This window comes from Diachasma alloeum, unplaced genomic scaffold, assembly GCF_001412515.2.
Source record: "Diachasma alloeum isolate Michigan unplaced genomic scaffold, Dall2.0 Dall_scaffold_00176, whole genome shotgun sequence".
Lineage (NCBI taxonomy): Eukaryota > Metazoa > Arthropoda > Insecta > Hymenoptera > Braconidae > Diachasma > Diachasma alloeum.
In genome coordinates, this window is record NW_021680342.1 from 3,126,062 (window position 1) to 3,137,273 (window position 11,212).

General features: G+C 37.4%; 3 protein-coding genes across 6 annotated transcripts; all 3 read left to right on the forward strand.

Moving 5' to 3' along the window:
* The first annotated feature begins 256 nt into the window (after positions 1 to 256).
* On the forward strand, positions 257 to 5,141 carry LOC107041720 (arp2/3 complex-activating protein rickA). 4 transcript variants are annotated; one of them, XM_015262449.2, is made up of 2 exons: positions 257 to 729; positions 2,418 to 5,141. In XM_015262449.2, exon 2 carries the CDS (start codon positions 2,578 to 2,580, stop codon positions 3,811 to 3,813), a length of 1,236 nt encoding a protein of 411 aa, XP_015117935.1. In that variant the 5' UTR covers positions 257 to 729; positions 2,418 to 2,577; the 3' UTR covers positions 3,814 to 5,141. The 4 variants fall into 4 exon arrangements, with proteins under 4 accessions (XP_015117935.1, XP_015118014.1, XP_015118092.1 ...); XM_015262528.2 differs by lacking the exon at positions 257 to 729 and adding an exon at positions 885 to 1,024; XM_015262606.2 differs by lacking the exon at positions 257 to 729 and adding an exon at positions 1,137 to 1,216.
* A 393-nt stretch (positions 5,142 to 5,534) lies between these two features.
* On the forward strand, positions 5,535 to 11,015 carry LOC107041927 (diphthine methyltransferase). The gene is made up of 4 exons (XM_015262783.1): positions 5,535 to 5,682; positions 7,851 to 8,465; positions 10,330 to 10,465; positions 10,518 to 11,015. Exons 2-4 carry the CDS (start codon positions 7,865 to 7,867, stop codon positions 10,879 to 10,881), a joined length of 1,101 nt encoding a protein of 366 aa, XP_015118269.1. The 5' UTR covers positions 5,535 to 5,682; positions 7,851 to 7,864; the 3' UTR covers positions 10,882 to 11,015.
* On the forward strand, positions 5,858 to 6,151 carry LOC107045378 (cyclin-dependent kinase 2-associated protein 2-like). The gene has a single exon (XM_015267966.1). The coding sequence runs from the start codon at positions 5,858 to 5,860 to the stop codon at positions 6,149 to 6,151; it is 294 nt and encodes a 97-aa protein (XP_015123452.1).
* Positions 11,016 to 11,212: the final 197 nt, after the last annotated feature.

Below are 11,212 nucleotides of genomic sequence, written 5' to 3' on the forward strand. Positions count from 1 at the left end.
AACTGGAAATATCCATTGAAAAATCGATCACCAAAATTTCCCAATTTCCCATGATCCCAAAGAACGCTAATAAAATTCCCCTGGAAATTCAATCGCATTTCCTCTCTACTGCGTTAAGTTTCCGCTCCCTAGGTCCCCATACACACACGAGATGCGGTTATATTCTCCAAAGAACTTCAAACTCCCAAAGATCCTCACATTTCTTCAAAATCCCCTCGCCCTCCTCCACAAATCAGTCGCCCCAATACCCCGTTATACTCCAATCAAACCCACGAAACATCGGCTGTCTCTCTCAGAACTTCAATACCCCGGGTCCTCCTCAATCTTAATACCAAAGGCGAATAAAAAGTCGTGCGATCCTTTGTAGCCCCATCCACACACATATATACACACCTGTCTGCCTTGAAGTTGCCTCCTCCAGGCGTCTCGGCCGTCTACGTCGGGGGTGGCAAAAGGAGGAAGGGGTTATGGTCAATAAACGCGACCACGTCACACGCAGCCTATCGGGCCGACCCCGCTTGGCCCCTTAAAGTGGCTCTGCCGAACGAAAATCTTACATGTCCGCCGATATCGCCTTGGTGCGTCTCTAAGGTATCCTCAATTATTTATCGTTTCACCCGCGAGGATTGTATTGTGCCAATGTGCTAGATTACTCGACGATTCATGGAGTACCTCTGTAACGAAGGACACGAGAATACTGCAGTCTTATCGGCATCATCAACGGCCAACGTAAGTTTTCAATAAATTGACCAAATCGGGTCGGCCATTGTTGCCATTGGCGAAAATTTCTCACACAGGTGTATACGTTATGTTACGCGGTGGCACACACGGAAGACGGCACTTTCTTTATGTCGAGTCACGCATGCGCTCGTATCGTGAATTATTTCTTCGTTCAAAATTTTCGAAAACACGAAGGATTCGAAGGGTTTCGTGGTCCTGAGGATATCGTTGCAGTAGAGTTATCAATGGGATCATTTCGACATTGAAGGAATGACTGTGTGTACGATGATTCTCTCTCTCTACGGTAAACATTGCGAGGAGATCGATGCCGTGCATATTCTTTCTGTTTTGTTTTGCTTTGCTTTTTCTCAACGGGAAATTTATTCTCTCCGCAGTTGGATTCAGTCTTGGAACTCAACTTCGAACGTTGTTTTTGTGTTAAATCATAGCAGAGGTATTCGGAATATAGCGTTGAAGGTCGTTCAGTGTTTATGATGTATGTTTGAAGATAAAAGATGGTTATCGATGTTGAGAAATGTTGGTAGGCCCATAAATTCCAGTGGAATTCCAGTAATAACTGCAGCTGAATTTTCTATGTTGTTTATAGAATTTTTATTCATTTCGGAAATTTAATGAAAAGAGTTTTATTTAGTTTAGTTTTTATTTAATTATCATTATTGGATGGACTGAAAATGGGAATTTTATTTAATATTCTAAACGTTAATTGATTTGTCGCTAGAAACTGACGATATGTACACTGTTGAACAATTTTTTTAATTCCTCACGAGAAATTCACAATTTAATGGAAAAATGAGTGGAAACCGTAAATTTTAGTTCAATTATTTCATAACAATTGATAAAAATCATCAGACCTCAGGTGAATATATTCTTGTATTTCCAATTAATTAAAAATTCTACGTAAATTGGTATTGAATATTCATGTTTTGAATGAAAATTCAAGTCATTTACAAAATTCTTCTCTTCCCGCCGCTCAAAAAACTGAAACTCCATCGAATTTCCAGTGAATTTTCGTAATTTTTTACCCCAAAATCCAATTCCTGTCGTTCTTTTTAAAATTACACAATTTTTTCTCTAATAACACTCGGTAATTTCATTTAAATGGGCCATTGTTTAAAATTTCAAGATTTTTTACTTGAAATTACAGTCGTAATATGTTAACAACGTATAGCGATGCAATAAATCTCACCAGATATTGTTCTTCTACATAAACATTTAATGGAAAAATGAGTGGAAACCGTAAATTTTAGTTCAATTATTTCATAACAATTGATAAAAATCATCAGAACTCAGATGAATATACTCTTGTATTTCCAATTAATTGAAAATTCTACGTAAATTGGTATTGAATATTCATGTTTTGAATGAAAATTCAAGTCATTTACAAAATTCTTCTCTTCCCACCGCTCAAGAAACTGAAACTCCATCAAATTTCCCGTGAATTTTCGTAATTTTTTACCCCAAAAGCCAATTCCATGTCGTTCTTCTTAAAATTACACAATTTTTTTCGAATAAGACTCGGCAATTTCATTTAAATGAGCCATTGTTTAAAATTTCAAGATTTTTTACTTGAAATTACAGTCGTAATATGTTAACAACGTATAGCGATGCAATAAATCTCACCATATATTGTTCTTCTACATAAACATGACCCAGAGAAATCAATTTTTCATTTTCAGTGAAGACCACAGGCTATTGGGACTCATCTTTACCATGATTGGCCACCATTCTCCCGAAAAAACGTCTCTGCACTACTGAGTACCCCTTGCACTTGCCCCGACAATGGACCGCTCCCTCCGCACCAGATGAATCCCCCGTTCAGCCGCCAAGAATGATCTAATGTCCGAGACAAGTGAAGAACGCGCAATCAGACTGTACAACACCGCTGCGGAAAGAATGAAGAATGTCCGAGCAAAGGAAACAGAGGATCAGGCGGCCCTGCGAAGAATGCAGGAGGCCCAGCGAATGGCGAGACACCGAGCAAAGAAGAAAAGATGTTTAGACGAGAACCTGGCCCGCGAGATATCGAAAATAGCTGAATTATCGAAGATGCCGGCGCCCGACGCAGCGACAATAGCCCAAATGTCCGAGATGAACATGAATAAAATTTCCGCCGAACTCAAGCAGATGATGGAGCGCGGAAAAGTGCCGGAGCACATTGTGCAAATGGCCCAACTAGCTGAATTCAGTAAAATGAGTGAATTGAACAGAATAACCCAGGACATGGCGAAGCGTTACGAGAAGGAGAAAATAGCCGAGTACGCAAAAACAACGGAATACATGAAGATGCAGGAGATGCAGATGACAGAGCTGGCCAAGATGAATGAAATGGTGAAATTCTCGGAAATTTCAAAGTACACAGACATCAACAAGATGAACGAAATAGCAAAGATGAACGAAATAATGAAAATGTCGCAGATGGCGAAGATCAATGAGGTCCAGCGTATGAATGAAATAGCGAAGCTCAATGAAATGGTGAAGATGTCAGAGTTGGCGAAGTACAACAGTGACATGACGAAATTCACTGAAATAGCACAAATCAATGAGATGGCTAAGGAAATAGCCAAACTCAACGAGAAAACTAAAATGAACGAGATGATTAAAATGGTGAATATGCAGAATGACATGTCCAAGATGAACGAGTACTCGAAGATGGGGGATATCGCCAAGTTGACGGAATTGTCGAAGCTCAATGAGATAACAATAACGAAACTTAATGATCCACCACCGCCACCACCACCACCACCACCGCCAGCCTTACAAGCAACAAAAGTTCAGGAAATTCCTAGGATTCCAGAGCCAATAATCACAGTGCCAAATCCACGGAATCTCCAGAATGTTCAGACTGTTCAGACTGCCCAGGCAAGTCCCTCGAATACTATAAACTTTCCCTCTGTTCCTGGCCAGGGAAAGTACGCTCAGTTACTTGTTATAATTGAGGAATTGGGTCGTGACATTCGTCTGTCGTATGCTGGCAGTCGCAGCGCTGCTGAGCGTCTTAAAATGGGCATTCAACATGCGAGGATTCTTGTCAGAGAGTGTCTCCTAGAGACTGAGCACAATGCACGACAATGATTCGTCGGTGTCGGCCAGCGTAGATTCGTCAGTTATAGTAAGTTATTTTTCACATTCGTCGGGAGTCAGGGGTCTCGTAGGTGCGCTTTTGGAAAGATACAAATTATTCTAGTTATTATGAAATAGTTATACATTTCATTCTTTTTGTTGTTTCGGGGTCTGGTGACCCTTGTGTGGAGGAAATTCGTCGATTAATGCCGATTATTAAGTATTGTTTCATTTTTCTCTGGCTACACTTCTTCGTGGAACGTCTGGGGGCAGTTGTCAATTGCGCTTGGACGATCTTTTTTATGTCTGTGTACAGAGAAAAATAATGCTGTCATTTCCGAACATTATGCACATGTTGTTGCCGAGTGGAGGTGAAATTGGATTAATTAACTCTTCGTTGAATAACGTTGTTGAATATATCGAGAGCTTGGGAATTTCGTTGGGCGAAAGTGAAGTATAAATGGATGAGGGTTTTCTTGGGGAGAACGAAATGTCTAAGCGAGTATTTAGATAATTTTACATTTTTCTTATGCCACACGTATGAAGAAATTCGATAGGAAAGTTAGAGGTTTCAATAACCAAATCTATGGAATTTCGGGTGGATCTCGATAAGAGTGTTGATGAAATTCTACTCTTCTTCTGTTGAGTTTTATCGAAAATTTTGAAATCCTTCCGTGAAATATTTCTATAATTTTTGAAATTTAATCTCGTGGAATTTTTTTCCCACAAACATTTCATTAATTCCTAATGGCAATTTATAATTCCTAATTTCCTGTTTTTTCCGTTGTATTTAGTTTTGTTTCTCTCAACAAAATCCCAGAAAATAAAATCCCAACATCTGTGAATTTTTTTTCTCACAAATATTTCTTTGAAAAAATCTCCAAAATTATATAATTTTGAATAGAAATCAATTTATATCAGTGAGAATCTTTGATAGAATTCTACTAGACCTGAATTAAAATTTCCACAGAATATCAATAGTGGTTCAATAAAATTCTTAAAAACCCTGCCCTGGGTTCCCTATTAAATTTCTTCATACGTGTATCACTGATGAACTACTAGTATTCTACTATCACATTTTATTCTCATCATCTTTACGATAATTACCTGTATCCTTTACCATACATCTTACTTCATTTATATACTTCGAGGTATATACCACTACTTTGTGATCTTATTTTCTCGATCGCCTACATCAACGAATCTACACGATTCATCTGCATTAATTATGTTCGTACTATGCGGGTGGTTGTACTATCCATGATTTATAATTGGTCAACTGGAATCCTAAATATAAGCCTTTCTTATAGAATAATGCTGAATAAAGTACCGATTTTTTATTTAGTGTCGATTTATTCCATTGAATTACACTACTTAGGGGCGAGTGGGGCAAAATGGACACTTGAATTTTTTGTTAAATTTTAGTAACTCACGGAATTACTAATGAAATTGGATAATTCTTTAAAAAAAAAACTCTTGAATGACAAATAATGAAATGAAATGAACAACTGTAATTTTTCTTGGATGATTTCTGATGAAATGGGATAATTTTTTTTTCCTTGAAAGGTGCAATCTTTTCCCTCTGTGACGAGCCTAGAATGAACTCAATTGCTCAATTCATCTCTGAATTATGAAAATTGAAAGAAAACTAATGTGTCGATTTTGCCCCATCCTCCCTATTTATTTAATTTAAAATATCCTCGACGTCACATGAAAACTAGCCTGAGAGAGTGTCGAACGCGCAGGTCTGCACGCACTCTTGACACAACATGATTTACATTTCAATGTGTTATATTTTGGAGCGAGTATTTACACTCGTCAGATAGATCTTTTTTTTCTCTCGTTATTTTCACCACAAACTCCATTTCCGGACTACATCAGGTAAGAATTCCCTTTATTTCCTTAACTATAATCCTCAGAAAATGAGAAAAAAAACCGGAGCACAAGTTCTGGAGGAGTTGTGGACTAGTGTAGGTTATGTCCTGAACCGTACAGATTTCAAAATACTGCGAAAATTTCTTTCATCAGGGCATTAGAGTAAAGTTAAATAAATAAAATGGACGGAGAAGGAACGAAGGCTGAGGGTGCGACGAAAATAGTGGAGCCACCAATAACAGTACCAAATCCAAGAAATATTCAGCCAACGGTTGCTCAAGTGACTGTAACTTCAGTGCCTGGACAGTCTAAATATGTGCAGCTCCTTAGTGTTATTGAAGAGCTTGGCAGAGACATACGTCCCACGTATGCAGGCAGCAGGAGTTCGGCTGAACGAATAAAGCGTGGTATCGTTCATGCGAGAATTCTAGTCAGAGAATGCCTCGTCGAGACTGAGAGAAGTGCTCGACAGTGATGTCTCAATTAATTGCGTAATGTTGTGTTTACAAACACTCAAAACACGGGTCGATTACAAGGTGCCAAAGGATTTACGTACCAAATGCCACTTCATTATTAGTATTATCATTTTCGTCTTATGTAACAATTGATTGATAGAGTTAGGTCTGAGTAGCCATCATTATAAGCACTTCAGGATGAGTCAATTTAGTATCTTGATTCGTTGAGAATCTAGCTGCTGAAGTAATATATTGAAAGAGGGATGCATTTGCTAAAAATGTGTCGATTTAATATTTTTCTATGATATTTAGCACTGGTAAATTGATAGACTTATATTACCTGATGACTTAATGTTGCAAGTGTGAAAAAAATTAATAGAAAAACCTAACGCTTTCTCTAAAAAATAGTTTTGGAGAATCCGTGGGCATTGATTTTGTGATTTTTTTTCTTGGATTTTATTATGAAAGACAGATTAAATACAGTAGAAAAAAACTTGAAAAATTTATGTCCAAAAATTGCTACAGGCCTTTTTATTTCAGAAAAATAATTTTTTTATTCGAAAGAGTAATTGAAAATTTGAGGTATAAAAATGATGAATTCTACGTGCATTGCTTGAAAGTCCCCGAAAATCTAGGGACTCTTAAATGGAAAGGGCTATAGAAAAATAAAAATTTACTGAATTTTTTTCTATAAAATATATCTTTGAGAGAATGGCACTTGTGAAGTGCCAGGTTTTACTATTAATTTTGTTCTCACACAGTCGAAGGAGACGAGGTAATATCAAATGCCTTAACTGATTTCCTCAATCCTGTGGACCCCGTTGAATATATCGAAGTACAAAGTAATATATCCTCTCATCCAAGAGTTTTTATCAACTTACAATCAATAGTGTAATTAATATTGGGACCGAAACAGGATATGTTGGATACAGACGAGTTACGTTACTTACTCCGATAATGGAGAACAATACGAGTGAAAATAGATGAATTGTAAGCAGGGGTGAGCGTTGCTCCCGATGTTCTTAAATGTTTTACTACCATGCTCAGGATTAATCAAGCCTATAGCAGTATTTGAGTGATATTTTAAAGTAACTCCTTCTAAGATGATATTTTTTAACTATGTCCTATGAAATGTACAGAATTTCTACCGCAAAAACCAAAATAGATAATAAATCAATGATGATTTTTCTTTTATTACCGAATTGTTGACTTTTTCATCAATGCCAATTAATCATTGTAATACTGAGACAAGTGAAGAAGAGAAATTTCAACGAGTGGAAATTGTTTCAATCAACGAAATGCTCCATTTGGACTTGGAAAATTCCCAAACATTAATAAAATAATTCACTTAATTGTGAGGCTATGCGCAGAGACAAAAAAAAGTTGGAATTTCCAAGGAACTATTTCTGATTTTCAAGGACTCTTGATTCTAACTCAGGCTGGCCTTACAATAAAGGACTTTCCCACTAAAATCTGAAGAAAAAATCCCCAAAATCCAAGATCGAAAAGCCACTGAATGCGAATCACGAAATAATCCTGTGAAATCATCTCTCATTTAATAAACGTCTGCGTTGAAAAAATTCAACTTGAAAAAAACTCCGTAAATTTTGTGAATTCATCCGCCAAATTTTGTTGAGAGAGATTTTTTAAGTTTCTAGACGCGTCCATTCGCCTCAATTGAAGTATTTTCAGCCATGCCGTTGGATTTTTTTGTTCCAGAAGACAAAATCAACATGTTCAAGATCTTGGAAACATTTGACACGAAATTCTCAGCGGATTCGGTTGAATGGTGTCCTATCGAAGGATTCCAAGATCATTTTGTCTGTGGAACGTATGAATTACAAAAACCTGAAGAGCAATCTGAATCCTCAGATGATCGCGCTCAAAAACGCCAGGGTATCATTTATTTGTTTCGTGTCGTTTCCCCCGGGAATTTGCATTTACTGCAGCAGGTGAATGTGCCAGGGGTCCTAGACATGAAATGGGCTCACGTCGTATACGAGGGACACATTCTATTGGGGGTAGTCAATTCCGTCGGTTATCTGCAACTGTGGGAATTGGAGAGAGAGAGTGGTAAAATGAGTTTATTCGTAGAAACAAAGCTACGTTCTGTAGACGATGAGTACTTGGCGTTGTCGCTGGACTGGAGTACAGGGCGAAGTGCGTGGAGTCACTCAACAGAGGTCAAGATTACCGTCAGTGATTCAAAGGGATTCATCACTGTTTATAATGTTTCCCAGGGCAAACTCAATGTTCTTGCATCTCAGCTGGCGCATGAATTCGAGGCTTGGATTACGGCCTTTAATTATTGGGACACAAACGTTATTTATTCAGGTTTACACTTTTCTAAGAGCGATTTTTATGAGACGTGGGAATAATCCATTAGAAAATTTTGTAATCCTATTGGCGTTTTATTGAAATTGTTTCGGAAATGTTATTTTTTCGCCAATTTCTATTCAGAATTCCGCAGCTATTGCAAACTCTTTAAAGCAGCTCTAGCCTTACGGTAAATTCGAAGATTATTGAAAACTGCAAAAAATTGCAGGAAACTCGATTGGATTCGGAATTATAATTTTTTCCTCAATTTAATTAACGTTTTGGTTTTTCAAAGAAATGTTTAAAAATCAGCATTTAACCCAGTGTCTTATGTGAAAATCAACATTTCCATTGTAATCAAAGATTAAAATCTGATTTTTTTTTTATTAGATGTGAAAAAATCGAGAATTTTTTTGACACCCCATAAAAAATAATCCACCGTTTAGCAAAAAAGTTTTATGAGTTATTTATAAGAGGGAAATGATTGAAAAAATATCAATATTTTGCGAAATTTAATTTAGATCATACTGACTAGGTATGAATTTTTTGAAATTTTTTCCATGCACTTTAGTTGAAAAATTAAAAAACTGAAAATATCCAAAAGTACAGTGTAGCCCGGCCAAAGGGTAGAGCTACTTTAATAGGTATTTGATAGAGAAATGCGATTTTAATTTTTGGACATGACTATTGGAATCCATTCACTATAGTAGAATTGGAATAATAACTCTGAATTTAATACAACTGCGATTCTTCATTCGGTCGCACGTAGCAAAAACATCTCGATATTTACTTTAACTCCGGCACCCGGAGACGACCTTCAGAACGAGGACATTGGAACACTCGGAACGTATTTTCTTTTTGTCCTTTGTTTTGTTCAGAGCATTCGCAGTCGACCACCTGCGGGCACTACGTAATGTAATAGTAAACACAGTCTACGGGGTGACACTGAAATGCGACGAGCTGTGTAGAGATCGATTTTTGAATAATACTGCGTTCAAGATATCCAACAGCGATTTATTTCCTTTGACATTCTTTCTATCGAAATTCACGGGCATAAATTTTCCATGTTTCATCCGTTGTATTTCGTTTTATTTCTCTTTGCGAAATAGGAGAAGACAAAATTAGAAAATTAATTCGGAATAATTATATCGAAAAAATGAACATTGAAGAATAGCACTGCAAAATTACGTAAGTTTTCATAGAAATCCACAAAAAACAAAGTGGAGTTCTTATAGAATTTTAATACCTTTTCAATGGTATCCGGTTAATTCATCTCACAAATTCATCCCATGACAATTCATCCCACGACAGTTTCATCCCTATTTTTTATTATTACTGTTTCGATGAAGAATACGCTTGGCTGAAGCGCGCGACTTATCGGATTAATTTTCAAGTTTAGTACTGATTTTGTAAATTGATGCTGTGGTCTATTACTTGTGGCCCATCCGGCGAATGTTAGTTGAGATGGATAAGAATGATTTGACCGTTTTTTTGCAATGTTTCCTGTTAATCCGTTGATCGGCTGTGGAAACTACTACGAGGGAATCGTGAAGTATCTGATTGATTTTGATGCTGTGTAATCGTGTAATATTTTTCTCTCCCTGAATTATTGTTGTGACCGTGAAAAATTCCGTTGGAATTTGATGTTTGGGATGAAATTATCGTGCGATGAATTTGTTTGGAGTAAGTTGTCCGGGATGAATTGGTTTGGGATGAGTAGTCCGGGATGAATTCACGTAGAACCTTTTTCAATAGTACTCCAATAACATACAAATAGAATTCATATCCTCCAGGTGTCCCATTGCATTAATTTGTCATCAATGTCCCATTGCGTTATTTTCATGCGTGGAATATTTCAAAGTCTGATAAATGTGTTCTACAGGTGGTGACGATTGCAAGTTCAAGTGGTTCGACACACGAACCGGATTACAATCAGTCGGTTCCAATAAAATTCACACAGCCGGAGTAACTAGTTTACATTCGAACGCAGAAAGCGAGTTCATCTTAGCATCCGGAAGGTATGAGATTCCTAAAAAAATCTACGTGAATGAAATGATAAAAATATTTCAGCTACGATGAAATCCTCCGACTCTGGGATACGAGGCAGATGCGGCGCTCGATTTCGGAAACGAATTTGAACGGGGGGATTTGGCGATTGAAGTGGGACCCATTCCATCACAAGTACCTGTTCGCCGCTTGCATGTACAGTAATTTCAAAATCATCGATTGTCAACGCCAGGAAAATCCAGAGATTGTCGCGGAATTAAATGAGCACGAGAGTATCGCCTATGGCTGCGACTGGTCTTCACTTTCTGAAGACGAAGCTGTGAATAAGCTTGTTCTGGAGAATTGTGAATCGAGAACGGTGATCGCGGCTACTTGTTCATTCTACGATCATACGCTCAAATTGTCTGCGGTTACATTAGGGAATTGATTTGTAATAATGAAGGATTTATTACGCATATTCAGCCTTTTTATAAGACACAATACCTCGGTCCCCAAAACACTGAGAGAAAACATTTCTTCCTATCAAATAATTCTGAATTTTATAGAAAAATCCGCGCAATGTTGGTTACTAAGACGTGAAAATTTTGTAATAAAGATTTGAAGAGTGCCTTGACGTGGAAAATTTTTGTCGTCAATTACCCATTGTTGAAAATTTCAGGCAAAATCTGCGGTACGTGTCTTGGAAATTTTTATGAAGTGGCAGTTCTACCGAAAACTCGAGGAATTTGGTCCCTGAAAATTCATAATTTGTAGGCCTC